The following is a 13,548-nucleotide window of genomic DNA, read 5'->3' as shown; positions in this document are numbered from 1 at the left end:
GTTATAGTCACTCTACGGTTATAGCCTTGCTACTGTTATAGTCTCTCTACTGTTATAGTCTCTCTACTGTTATAACCTCACTACTGTTATAGCCTCGCTACTGTTATAGCCTCTCTACTGTATATAGCCTCGCTACTGTTATAGCCTCACTACTGTATATAGCCTCTCTACTGTTATAGCCTTTCTAAGGTATTTGAATAACGCGCCACGGGATTCAACTGGCTGTTGAGTTGGTGGGACGCTTGGTTAAGTTATTGTCCTGCTGAAAGATGAATTTGTCTCCCAGTGTCTGTTGGAAAGCAGACTGAACTAAGTTCTCTTATAACGCTTCGTATTCAAGACATAAAGTTAATTTCTTTGAAGCATCTTTTGCAGTTTTACTTTAGTACCTTGGTGCAAACTGGATGCATATTTTTGAATATTTTTATTCTGTACAGGCTTCCTTCTTTTCATTCTGTCATTCAGGTTATGTCACGCCTGCTCCCGCTCCCCCTCTCTGGTGCTCGAGGGCGCCAGGCGGCCCATCACTACGCACACCTGTCACCATCATTACGCGCATCAGCACTTATTGGGACTCACCTTGTCAAAGGAATTATTCTATACCAATGGTAATAATTAACAATCAATAAGCCTTCACTAATTCCCAAGGTTTGTAAGACAATGGGTTAATAATTAGGCAAGGACTCAGCTTTCTGCAAAGTTTCGTACGGTTTATTCAGAGATCGTTCTGCCCAACATTAACAAAGAAGTTCATTTTATCCTCTCTCTCCGCTTACGCACACACCTCCACACAAACAGTAGGTGAACAGTATCCCTCCCCGGACTTCCCACCACTGTTAATCACTATCCAGCGCTGCCTGTTCCTTTCCCCCGAGATTAGGAGAACCTTGAAGGCTACTCCCGGTAGCCTTGATTGTCTCCCCTATATCTGTCACTTCCTCAGTTTCTTCCCCGTGTCAGCATTGATGTCATTTTGTTCCCCTTGTCCAGACACAGTCCTTGTTTTGTTTCATGTTCGTTATTTATTAATTCCTCCTCCCCCCCCGTACTTGCTTCTCATCTCCCATCGTCTGTCCTCACAGGTTAGTATTGTGGAGTAACTACAATGTAGATCCATCCTCAGTTTCTCCATTATTCAACTCTGTAACTTTTTTAAGGTCACTATTGGCCTCATGGTGAAATCCCTGAGAGGTTTCCGTCCTCTCCGGAAACTGAGTTAGGAAGGACGCTTGTATCTTTGTAGTGACTGGGTGTATTGATACACCATCCAAATTGTAATTAATAACTTCACCATGCTCAAAGGGATTTTCAATGTCTGCTTTTTTTATTTTATTTTGACCCATCTAGCAATAGGTGCTCTTCTTTGAGAGGCATTAGAAAACCTCCCTGGTCTTTGTAGTTGAATCTGTGTTTGAAATTCACTATTCAACTGAGGGACATTAAACATAATTGTATGTGTGGGGTACAGACATGAGGCAGTCATTCAAAAATCAGGTTAAACACGATTGTCACACCCTGATCTGTGGCACCTATCTTTGATTGTCTCCTCCCTCCTCCAGGTGTCACTCATCTTCTCCATTATCCCCTGTGTATTTATACCTGTGTTTTCTGTTGCCAGTTCTTTTTGTTCGTTCAAACCTACCAGCGTTTTTTCCCTTGCTCCTGTCTTTGCTATAATCCCTGTATTCTAGTTTTCCGGTTTTGACCTGCTTGCCCTGACCTGAGCCTGCCTGCCGTACTGTACCTTTGCCCCTCCTATCTGGATTCTGACCTCTGCCTGCCCTTGACCTGTCCTTGTTCGAGTAAAACTTTTTTTACTTCGACACTGTCGGCGTCTTACATTAAACTTGATCAGTTGCACGGACTCACTGTGTGCAATAATGAGTTAAGCCAATATTTACTCCTGAACTTATTTTGGCTGCCCATAACAAAGGGGTTGAATACTTATTGACACATTTTTTATTAATTTGTTGAACATTTGTTGGGGTATATTGTGTAGTCCAGTGACACACAATCTCAATTTGATCCATTTTAATTTCAGGCTGTAACAAAACATGTGGAATACTTTCTGAAGGCACTGTACTTTTCCATGTATCTCAGCTTACTGTAATAAGAGCTAATGATATGAAACATGAACTTCTGAATTGCAAGAATCCTTTGAGTTCTATGTTATATTAAACAAGTATCAGTGGGTGTGAGAGTTAAGCTTTTACTCATCACTTCAGCTCATTGAAGTGGTCTTCAATTGTTCTGTGAATGGAGAGGATCCTCCCACTTTGTCCCAGTTTTCACATGGTAGTTGTGTAAGGTTATAAATTGCAAAAAAACAGCACCAATGTGTTAAATGTCTCAATATTTATATAAACATGATTATGTCCCAATTAATGCATCGTGACTAACTCAAGGGGGAAAAGGCTGTGGGACAGTGATGCAACAACTGAAGAGGAACTATTAAAACCCCTTTATGATGATGTCACAAGCGTCGTATTGAATTGACCAAGGCGCAGCGTGGCTAGTGCTCTTTCTTAATTCTTTAATGAAGAACACTTTACAAAAATAACAAAACGACCAACAGTTCCGTCAGGTACAACAACTAAACGGAAAATAACCACCCACAAAACCCAAAGGAAAACAGGCTGCCTAAGTATGGCTTCCAATCAGAGATAATTAAAGACATCTGCCTCTGATTGGAAACCATACTCAGCCGAACATGGAAAACGAAACATAGAAATAGAAAACTAGAACAAATTCCCCTGGAAACAAAACCCCCAAAACACACAAAACCACCCCCCTGCCACGCCCTGACCATTCTACTATGGCAAATGACCCTTTTCACTGGTCAGGACGTGACAGATGACCTATTTAGTTGTCACAGAAACACTTTTCCCCATTTGAGTTGAGGGCATCAACACATTCTGTGTTCCTCTGACTTGGAAAATAACCATATTATCAAGACAACCTACACCTAACAGCCCACGTCCATGCACATCAGTGCACGAGGTAAGTCTCTCACACACACACACACACACACACACACACACACACACACACACACACACACACACACACACACACACACACACACACACACACACACACACACACACACACACACACACACACACACACTCACACACACACACACACACACACGTGACTATTAGATTGATCAGATATGAGATTGAATTCCTCTTGTATTTCTCTGCTGTGTGTATTTACTTACAAAACAAAGTCACACCTGAAAGTTCCCCTTCTATGTCGCCATTTGAAATTCCCCTGCTCAACAGGTTAGGGGAGTGTTCCTCTAGTATAGAATGTTGACCATCAGTCAGAGCTGTAGAATTAGGAATTACAACTCAGAGCCTTGGGGTCATTATGTCATCATAGTTGTCATACGTCTTGTAAGAAAAGTAGCACTAGACACCTGATTCCACTAATCATTGGGAGTGCTCCTCTGCCTGGGCGTTGCTGATGCATGCTCCATCTTACAATGCCTGGATAGGTATTTTACGTATGAGCTAACCACATGTTCTAATAGCAATCTGGTGCTTGACAACACGGTCGATGACATTACATTTACATTACATTTAAGTCATTTAGCAGACGCTCTTATCCAGAGCGACTTACAAATTGGTGCATTCACCTTATGATATCTAGTGGAACAACCACTTTACAATAGTGCATCTAAATCTTTAAGGGGGGGGGGGTTAGAAGGATTACTTTATCCTATCCCAGGTATTCCTTAAAGAGGTGGGGTTTCAGGTGTCTCCGGAAGGTGGCGATTGACTCCGCTGTCCTGGAGTCGTGAGGGAGCTTGTTCCACCATTGGGGTGCCAGAGCAGCGAACTGTTTGGACTGGGCTGAGCGGGAATGCCACACAACCTTTGGTTGATGCATGCAACGTCTGAGCAGCGTTTTGATGATGAGGTAATTAGTGGAATCAGGTGTGTAGCACTAGGGGCAAAACTAAACCCTTTGGGTCCCCAGCACCAGGATAAAGAAATACTGAGATATAATATAAAACACAAACTCACTTAACATAATCAAAAAATGTAGGAGACCTCAACAAAGGTACAAGCATTTAGATAAACATATATTGTTGTGCATTTCAATCAGCTCAGAATAAATGCTGTATATAAATAAACATGTAAAAGTTGTTCAAACAGTCTCCCTCTTGTTCTGTTCAAGAATCTTGTTTCCCTTTTTTGCTCATTGGGGAAAGTGATGGGGAACTTCTGCCGTGGAACTTTGGTGTTAAGGCGTGGGTAGGAAAGCCCATTTCACTCTCTACCTGCACCAGGAGTGTATATATAGCTCTGGTGATGAGTAGGACCTCACACAGCCACTGAAGCTCTCTTTCTGAAGACAAGACAGCAGCTCATCACATCACTAACTACAGCACCACAGAAGAAGAGATGGCCCAGATCAGAGCCCCTGTTATTGTGCTGCTCGTGCTCCTGGCTGTGGGGCTGTTCACTACTGAGGTTTCTGCAGCTAAACGAGGTCAATATTCTGCTGTGAAAGTTGTGTCTTAGTCTGTCTGTCTGTCTGTCTGTCTGTCTGTCTGTCTGTCTGTCTGTCTGTCTGTCTGTCTGTCTGTCTGTCTGTCTGTCTGTCTGTCTGTCTGTCTGTCTGTGTCTGTCTGCCTGCCTGCCTGCCTGCCTGCCTGCCTGCCTGCCTGCCTGCCTGCCTGCCTGCCTGCCTCTGTCTCCCTCTCTCCTTGTTTTTTAGAAAATGTTTTTTAATTCCTATACATGATAACATTTCTTGTCTTTTTTCTCAATAGGTTTTCTTACAGGCTGTTGTACACGTTACTCCCAGGGTAGGATAGACATTGGTCTCATCCGTGGCTTTTCTGTACCGACAATGACTGACGAGTGCAACATTCATGCTATCATGTGAGTGACTTTGGAAGGTCTAACAGTAGAACTGTGCTTAATAGGTCTGAGACAAATGAAAAGAGGAATTGTAGTACATGTATTATTTCATCAATTTAAGTATATCATTAAGTATAAAATAATTGTATAACAGAAGTAATACAATTTGATAGCTTGATATTATTTGTGTTGATTTATTTTGCAATGTGATATTATAGAGATGTTAGCCTATAAAGCACTGATGATTGACTGATGTTGTCTCTTCAACATGTTCTCTTCCAGTTTCCACACTGTCAGAGGGAGATTCCCTTGTGTGGATCCCACCAAGGGCTGGGTTATAAAAGCTGTTCGCATGCTGAGGTAAGAATTCATTCATATTTATTCAGGAAAAAATGATTTGGTTCCATGGAATTGAATTATACTGACAGTGTGTGTAGGGTTTATGATAAGGATATTAGGTAAAACGATGGTTGTAAGAAATGGATGACATAACTTTATTTCTTCTCTACAGGGAGAGAGCGGAAGGATTGAACAAGAAAAGGTCATAGGAATAGTACTCATCACAAGGGTACACGGGACGAAGAGTTCATGTTGCTACCTTCATTAACGGAGGAGAATGCGAACATGCTGGAACCCTGCTATCTCTAAGTTTATCCAACTACCTGAATTTTATCAGACATTTTTCTGTACTGAAAAGTATAATAAATGAAGAATATAAGCAACCTGGAGCACCTGGACACAGCCCTTAGCCGTAGTATATTGGCCACATATGACAAACCACCGAGGAGCCTTATTGCTATTATAAACTGGTTACTAACATAATTAGAGCAGTAAAAATATGATTTATTGTCATACCGATAGTATACGGTCTGACATACCACAGCTGTCAGCCAATCAGCATTCAGGGCTGGAACCACCCAGTTTATTATGTTATATAACCTATTTGTATATGAAATAATCTCTGTGTTGGCAGAGTTTAATGGTATGATCTTGTTCTATGAGCATCAGAAATCGCACGTTTTAACCCTTTTATTGATAAAGGTCTTGTGTATGATCAGATCATTGATCAAATCTGTTACATTTAACAGTTACTGTTCATTTTATATCTATAATAAATCATTTATATTTTACTAAGAATTCTCACTTCTTTTGTGTATTCATCTTGTGTGGTATGAGTGGGGCTCCTGAGTGCCGCAGCGGTCTAAGACACTGCATCTCAGTGCTTGAGGCGTCACTACAGACAGCCTGGTTTGAATCCAGGTTGTATAATAACCAGCCTGTAGTAACAGTGGAGGACACTACACCATGAGAGGTCACCAGTGGGTGGATGTAGTAACTGTAGAGGACACTACACCATGAGAGGTCACCAGTGGGTGGATGTAGTAACTGTAGAGGACACTACACCATGAGAGGTCACCAGTGGGTGGATGTAGTAACTGTAGAGGACACTACACCATGAGAGGTCACCAGTGGGTAGATGTAGTAACTGTAGAGGACACTACACCATGAGAGGTCACCAGTGGGTAGATGTAGTAACTGTAGAGGACACTACACCATGAGAGGTCACCAGTGGGTAGATGTAGTAACTGTAGAGGACACTACACCATGAGAGGTCACCAGTGGGTGGATGTAGTAACTATAGAGGACACTACACCATGAGAGGTCACCAGTGGGTAGATGTAGTAACTGTAGAGGACACTACACCATGAGAGGTCACCAGTGGGTGGATGTAGTAACTGTAGAGGACACTACACCATGAGAGGTCACCAGTGGGTGGATGTAGTAACAGTGGAGGACACTACACCATGAGAGGTCACCAGTGGGTGGATGTAGTAACTATAGAGGACACTACACCATGAGAGGTCACCAGTGGGCAGATGTAGTAACTGTAGAGGACACTACACCATGAGAGGTCACCAGTGGGTGGATGTAGTAACTATAGAGGACACTACACCATGAGAGGTCACCAGAGGGTGAAATACTCTCACAGTGTTTCTTATAAAAACACTCCTATTCCAAAGGCCTTGTAGAGATGACATACAGTACATTCACTTTGGATGTCAATGGTGTTTAAGCTCCAAGTTGTTCTTTTTGGATTACATTGAAATCTACATAGACCTGGCCTTGATGGTTGTATACAATGTTCAATAACTTCTACCTGGCTAACAAGAGCAGTTTCATACTGTTTCTTCTTGTTCCTTTGCAGGTTTTAGGCAAGAGTTGATGTTGTGACAAATGCATATTCATTCAAAACAATCAGATATATGACTATTTACAAGAGCTGTTCATATTCATCTATAAAGGTAGCAAAACCAAGAGGAGCCAATGACATCAGCACTGAGTCGTCAATCAGTGTTACATTCCCAAATTCCAAACTGTGTCACAACACACACTGTTGTCTCTACTATCAAAGCAGTGAAATTCCAGTTCTGGAAGTTCTCATTCTGCATTTGCAACCAAATTTGTTTCCTGTGAGAATTCAATAGTTCAACACATAAACAGTGATAAAAAAAATCTAAATGTTTCAAATAGATTTACAGCCATAGGGTGGCGTACAGCTAGTATAAATATATTGGTGAATTTACAGCAACAAAAATACATAGCTATTTTCATATTTGCTAAACAGACTATATTTGTTAGGCCTCGTCCATTGGACAATTAAATAGGAATATCTGTCACGTCCTGACCAGTAAAGGGGTTATTTGTTATCATAGTTTGGTCAGGACGTGGCAGGGGGTATTTGTTTTATACGGTTTGGGGTGTGTGTGTATGTAGAGGGGTGTTTCATTTATGTATTCCGGGGTTTGTTCATTGTTCTATGTTTGTATATTTCTATGTCTGTTCTAGGGTGTTTAGATCTGTGTTTAGGTAATTGGGATTGGGGCCTTCAATTGGAGGCAGCTGTCTATCGTTGCCTCTGATTGAAGGTCCTATAATTAGGAATGTGTTTGTCATGGGAATTGTGGGAGGTTGTTCTTTGTACTGCTGTGTGAGCCTACAAGACTGTTCGTTTGTTTATTAGTCGTGTTCACAATAAAAGTTAAGATGAGCACTCAACCCGCTGCGCCTTGGTCCAATTACTACGACGTCCGTTACAATATCAAACATCTGAGCTATGAAAACACCATGTACTCTGCATCTCAGATAGTGATGGAAATCACAATTTACAAACATGAACCAAAACATGTACAACATGTTTAAATAAATAAATAGATTAATCAATTTATATAAAATATGACTCATTTGTAAAAGACAAAGCACAAGTATCATATTAAAGCCTATTTAATGGATATAAAGAAGGATTTTCTCTAACAAAACAACCATTCATGTTGTAGCTGGGACCCTTGGGATTGCAAACAGAGGAAGATTTTCAAAAGTAAGAGATTCATTTAATCGCTATTTGTGATTTTGTGAAGCCTGTGCTTGTTGAAAAATATGTGGATGTGGGGTGCCGTCCCCAGACAATCGCATGGTATGCGTTCACAGTAAAGCCTATTGTAAATCGGACTACGCAGTTAATAATTTAAGCTTTTAAATGGTATAAGATAGTTGTATGTTCATGAATGTTTAATATTACGAATATTTATTTTAATTGTGCGCCCTCCAATTTCACCGGATGTTGTCGCCAGGTGTCCCGCTAGCGTGACGCCTATCCTTCAGAATTAATGGACCAGTTTCACAGACCCAGATGAATTAAGGTGTAGGTTGAACTCTGATTTATAAAAGAAGAACTAAAAATGGAATTTCTGTCACGTCCTGACCAGCAGAGGCAGTAGTTGTGTAGTATTTTGGTCAGGACGTGGCAGAAATTAAATTTTTATGTTGTATGGTTTTTCTAGTATGTCTGTTTCTTTGTTGGCCTGTGTGGCTCCCGATCAGGAACAGCTGTTCATTGACCCCGTGTGATGTAGATCATGATGTGTTTTCCCACTTAAATCAATATGACAGGCCGTTAGATGGGTATGAAACCTTTTTTATTTCCACATAGATCCATTTTGGGTTCTGGAAAGGGTCATACATGGAGCCCAAAAGGGTTCTCCTTGAACCAGGTTCTAAATAGCTTCTTATTTGAAGGAGTTGAACTCAGAGTTGACCAAAGTTACCTCGCGACTCCTCAAACCTGATTCTCAGAACAGGGCTCTGACGGTCCTTATCCTGTTTAGTGTAAGTCTCACTCTAGCCACTTGAGGGAAGCAGAACCTGTCAAATTATAGAAAATCAAACTGTAAAGTCTAAAAGACTATGAGTTTTAAACCCAGTCTGTGGGTGATTGTATACCTGCTACAATTCTATCCTGAACCCTTAACAAGAAACACACACAAATATATACACACAAACACAGGCACACACACATCAGGAAGCAGAGAGTTTAGATGAAACGTTAACTAGTCCGGTGACCTTCATTACAGCCCTTACTGAGAGATTTACAGAGCATTATCTTTAAGTGGTGTGTGTATGTGTGTTTGTGTGTGTTTATGTGTGCCTGCGTGCCTGCGTGCCATGTCACGAAGGTGGATATTGATCCAACATCTGCCGTGAGCATTCATGTTGCACGTGGACAGCCCAGCGAGTCCAATAACCCTATTTATACAGTAATGAAATAGCAATTAATAATATATGGTGGTCAATAAGTTATTATCAGCGTAGGTTTCTTTTGTCATGTTATAATGATAATGATGTCTTAAGTATGATTCAATGAGTTGTTTTCTTCCTCTCCTCATGATGAAATCATTTCATTAAAGAAGGATTAGCCTACCGAGCAAACATGACTGCATTGGCCCTGTGTGGGAAAGGAGGGAAATGTGGGCACAGGCCACACCAATCCCAGCACAGGCTAGCCTACACCAAGCCCAACACAGGCTAGCCTATACCAAGACCAACACAGGCTAGCCTACGCCAAGCCCAACACACTCTAGCCTACACCAATCCCAACACAGGCTAGCCTACACCAATCCCAACACAGGCTAACCTACACCAAGCCCAACACAGGCTAGCCTACACCAAGCCCAACACAGACTTGCCTACACCAAGACCAACACAGGCTAGCCTACACCAAGCCCAACACAGGCTAGCCTACACCAAGCCCAACACACTCTAGCCTACACCAAGCCCAACACACTCTAGCCTACACCAATCCCAACACAGTCTAGCCTAATCCAAGCCCAGCACACTCTAGCCTACACCAAGCCCAACACACTCTAGCCTACACCAAGCCCAACACAGGCTAGCGTACACTAAGCCCAACACAGGCTACCCTACACCAAGCCCAACACACTCTACCCTACACCAAGACCAACACACTCTAGCCTACTTAAAGCCCAACACACTCTACCCTACACCAAGCCCAACACACTCTAGCCTACACCAATGCCAACACAGGCTAGCCTACACCAAGCCCAACACACTCTAGCCTACACCAAGACCAACACACTCTAGCCTACACCAAGCCCAATACATTCTAGCCTACACCAAGCCCAACACAGGCTAGCCTACACCAAGTCCAGCACAGGCTAGCCTACACCAAGCCCAACACACTCTAGCCTATACCAATCCCAGCACAGGCTAGCCTACACCAATCCCAACACAGGCTAGCCTACACCAATCCCAACACAGGCTAGCCTACACCAAGCCCAACACAGGTTAGCCTACACCAAGCCCAACACAGGATAGCCTACACCAAGTTCAGCACAGGCTAGCGTACACTAAGCCCAACACAGGCTAGCGTACACCAAGCACAACACAAGCTACTGTATATAGGCTCACTACTGTTATAGCCTCTCTACTGTATTCAGGATCACTACTGTTATAGCCTCACTACTGTATATAGGCTCACTACTGTTATAGCCTCTACTATAGTCAGGCTCACTACTGTTATAGCCTCTCTACTGTATATAGGCTCACTACTGTTATAGCCTCTCTACTGTATTCAGGCTCACTACTGTTATAGCCTCTCTACTGTATATAGGCTCACTACTGTATATGGCATCGCTTCTAGGGCTTGTAAGGAAGCATTTCACTGTAAGGTCTACACCTGTTGTATTCGGTGCACGTGACAAATAAACTTTGATTTGATTTGCTTTGACACTGATGGTAGCGAACAGCACATTAGACGACAGATCCTGTCCTATTTACTAGTTTCACCCAGAGTCATCAGTGCCAACAACAGCAGGAGCAGAGTAGAGAGAGTCACAGCAAGCTTTGCCATCTTGTCAGGTTCAGAGGTCTAGACAGGCAGTGAAGTTCAACAGATACCTGGAACTCTCTCCTCAGAATGAGATACCAAGATGATCTGATCCAATGATCTGGAATTCTAGTTTAAATACTTTCTCAGTTGGAAATATTAAGCCCTTTTCTGGACCGCAGACCCAGCGTATGAGGAACAAGGTGGAAACTTCAGTCTCAACATGTATTTGGGTCAGGGAAGTTTGACACATAGGTCACATTGTTGGTACCTTGGTAAACTCCCTTCCACTGTGGGCCCGGATCAAGAATTTACGTGAAATATACAATGATGCATGTCAGCAAAATTCTAAGGGAGACGTTATCATTGTATAATAGAGGATTACATAACGTTGGGATTGTGTGACGATGTGATGTAATGTACAAGTAGCCTTAAAAAGAAGTTTGATTGTTCAATTCAAACACATTTAGTCCTTTGTGATTAGAAGGCCTACTGTATGTAGGAGTTATAGTGAATGTTCCTGAGGGGCCTAGTTACAGTTTGGACTTAAATCAGCTTGAAAATCTATGGCAAGACTTCAAAATGACTGTCTAGCAATGATCAACAACCAACTTAACAGAGGCTGAAGAATATTTTAAGGAATAATGGACAAATATTGTAAAATCCAGGTGTGCAAAGCTCTTAGGGACCCCCGAAAGACTCACCGCTGTAATAGCTGCCAAAAGTGATTCAAATCAAATCCAAATCAAAATGTATTGTTCACATACACATGGTTAGCAGATGTTATTGCGAGTATAGTGAAATGCTTGTGCTTCTAGTCCCGACAGTGCAGCAATATCTAACAAGTAATATTTAAAGATTCCACAACAAATACCTAAAAAACACAAGTCTAAGTAAGGAATTGAATAATAACATAGAAATATATGGATGAGCAATGTCAGAGCGGCATAGGCTAAGATGCAATAGATAGTATAGAATACAGTATATACATATGAGATGAGTAATGCAAGATATGTAAACGTTATTAAAGTGGAATTATTAAAGTGACTAGTGTTCCATTTATTAAAATGGACAATGATTTCAAGTCTGTATGTATTGACTCAGTGGGTTAAATAGAGTGCCTTCAGAAAGTATTCATACCTCTTGACTTATTCCACATTTTGTTATGTTACAGCCTGATTTCAAAATAGATTAAATAGATTGTTTTCTCACCCATCTACATACAATACCTCATAATGAAAAAGTGGAAACACGTTTTTTGAATCTGATTGAAGTCAAAACTGTATCTAGGCCACTCAGGAACATGTCGTCTTGGTGAACAACTCCAGTGAATATTTGGCCTTGTGTTTTAGGTTATTGTCCTGCTGAAAGATGAATTTCTCTCCCAGTGTCTGTTGGAAAGCAGACTGAACCAGGTTTTCTTCTAGGATTTTGCCTGTGCTTACCTGTATTACATTTCATTGTATCCTAAATACTCCCTAGTCATTGCTGATGACAAGCATACCCATAACATAATGCATCCACCACTATGCTTGAAAATATGAAGTGATACTCAGTGATGTGTTGTGCTGGATTTGCCACAACTATAACACCGCATATTCAAGACATAAAGTTAATATCTTTGAAGCATCTTTTGCAGTTTTATTTTAGTACCTTGTTGCAAACTGGATGCATGTTTTGGAATATTTTTATTCTATACAGGCTTCCTTCTTTTCATTCTGTCATTCAGGTTATGTCACGCCTGCTCCCGCTCCCCCTCTCTGGTGCTCGAGGGCGCCAGGCGGCCCATCACTACGCACACCTGTCACAATCGTTATGCGCATCAGCACTTATTGGGACTCACCTAGACTCTGTTACCTTATTGATTGTCTCCCCTATATCTGTCACTTCCTCAGTTTCTTCCCTGTTTCTGCATTAATGTCGTTTTGTTCCTCTTGTCCAAACGCTGTCCTTGTTTTGTTTCATGTCCGTTATTTATTAAATATTCACTCCCTGTACTTGCTTCTCATCTCCCATCGTCTGTCCTCACAGGTTAGTATTGTGGAGTAACTACAATGTAGATCCATCCTCAGTTTTCTCCATTATTCAACTCTGCAACTTTTTAAGGTCACTATTGGCCTCATGGTGAAATCCCTGAGAGGTTTCCGTCCTCTCCGGAAACTGAGTTAGGAAGGACGCTTGTATCTTTGTAGTGACTGGGTGTATTGATACACCATCCAAATTGTAATTAATAACTTCACCATGCTCAAAGGGATTTTCAATGTCTGCTTTTTTTATTTTATTTTGACCCATCTAGCAATAGGTGCTCTTCTTTGGGAGGCATTAGAAAACCTCCCTGGTCCTTGTAGTTGAATCTGTGTTTGAAATTCACTATTCAACTGAGGGACATTAAACATAATTGTATGTGTAGGGTACAGAGATGAGGTAGTCATTCAAAAATCAGGTTAAACACTATTATTGCACACAGAGTTAGTCCATGCAACTTATTTT

The 13,548-nt window shown here is 41.6% G+C and overlaps 1 protein-coding gene across 1 annotated transcript; it reads left to right on the top strand.

Moving 5' to 3' along the window:
- Positions 1-4,114: 4,114 nt before the first annotated feature.
- On the top strand, positions 4,115-6,011 carry LOC115157449 (C-C motif chemokine 20-like). The gene is made up of 4 exons (XM_029705708.1): positions 4,115-4,503; positions 4,787-4,898; positions 5,160-5,237; positions 5,389-6,011. The coding sequence occupies exons 1-4, from the start codon at positions 4,416-4,418 to the stop codon at positions 5,423-5,425; spliced, it is 315 nt and encodes a 104-aa protein (XP_029561568.1). The 5' UTR covers positions 4,115-4,415; the 3' UTR covers positions 5,426-6,011.
- The last annotated feature ends 7,537 nt before the right edge of the window (positions 6,012-13,548 follow it).

Source organism: Salmo trutta, chromosome 21 (genome assembly GCF_901001165.1).
Source record: "Salmo trutta chromosome 21, fSalTru1.1, whole genome shotgun sequence".
Classification (NCBI taxonomy): Eukaryota; Metazoa; Chordata; class Actinopteri; order Salmoniformes; family Salmonidae; genus Salmo; species Salmo trutta.
The sequence above is the reverse complement of the archived record's forward strand: the minus strand, read 5'-3'. Positions and strand labels throughout refer to the sequence as shown.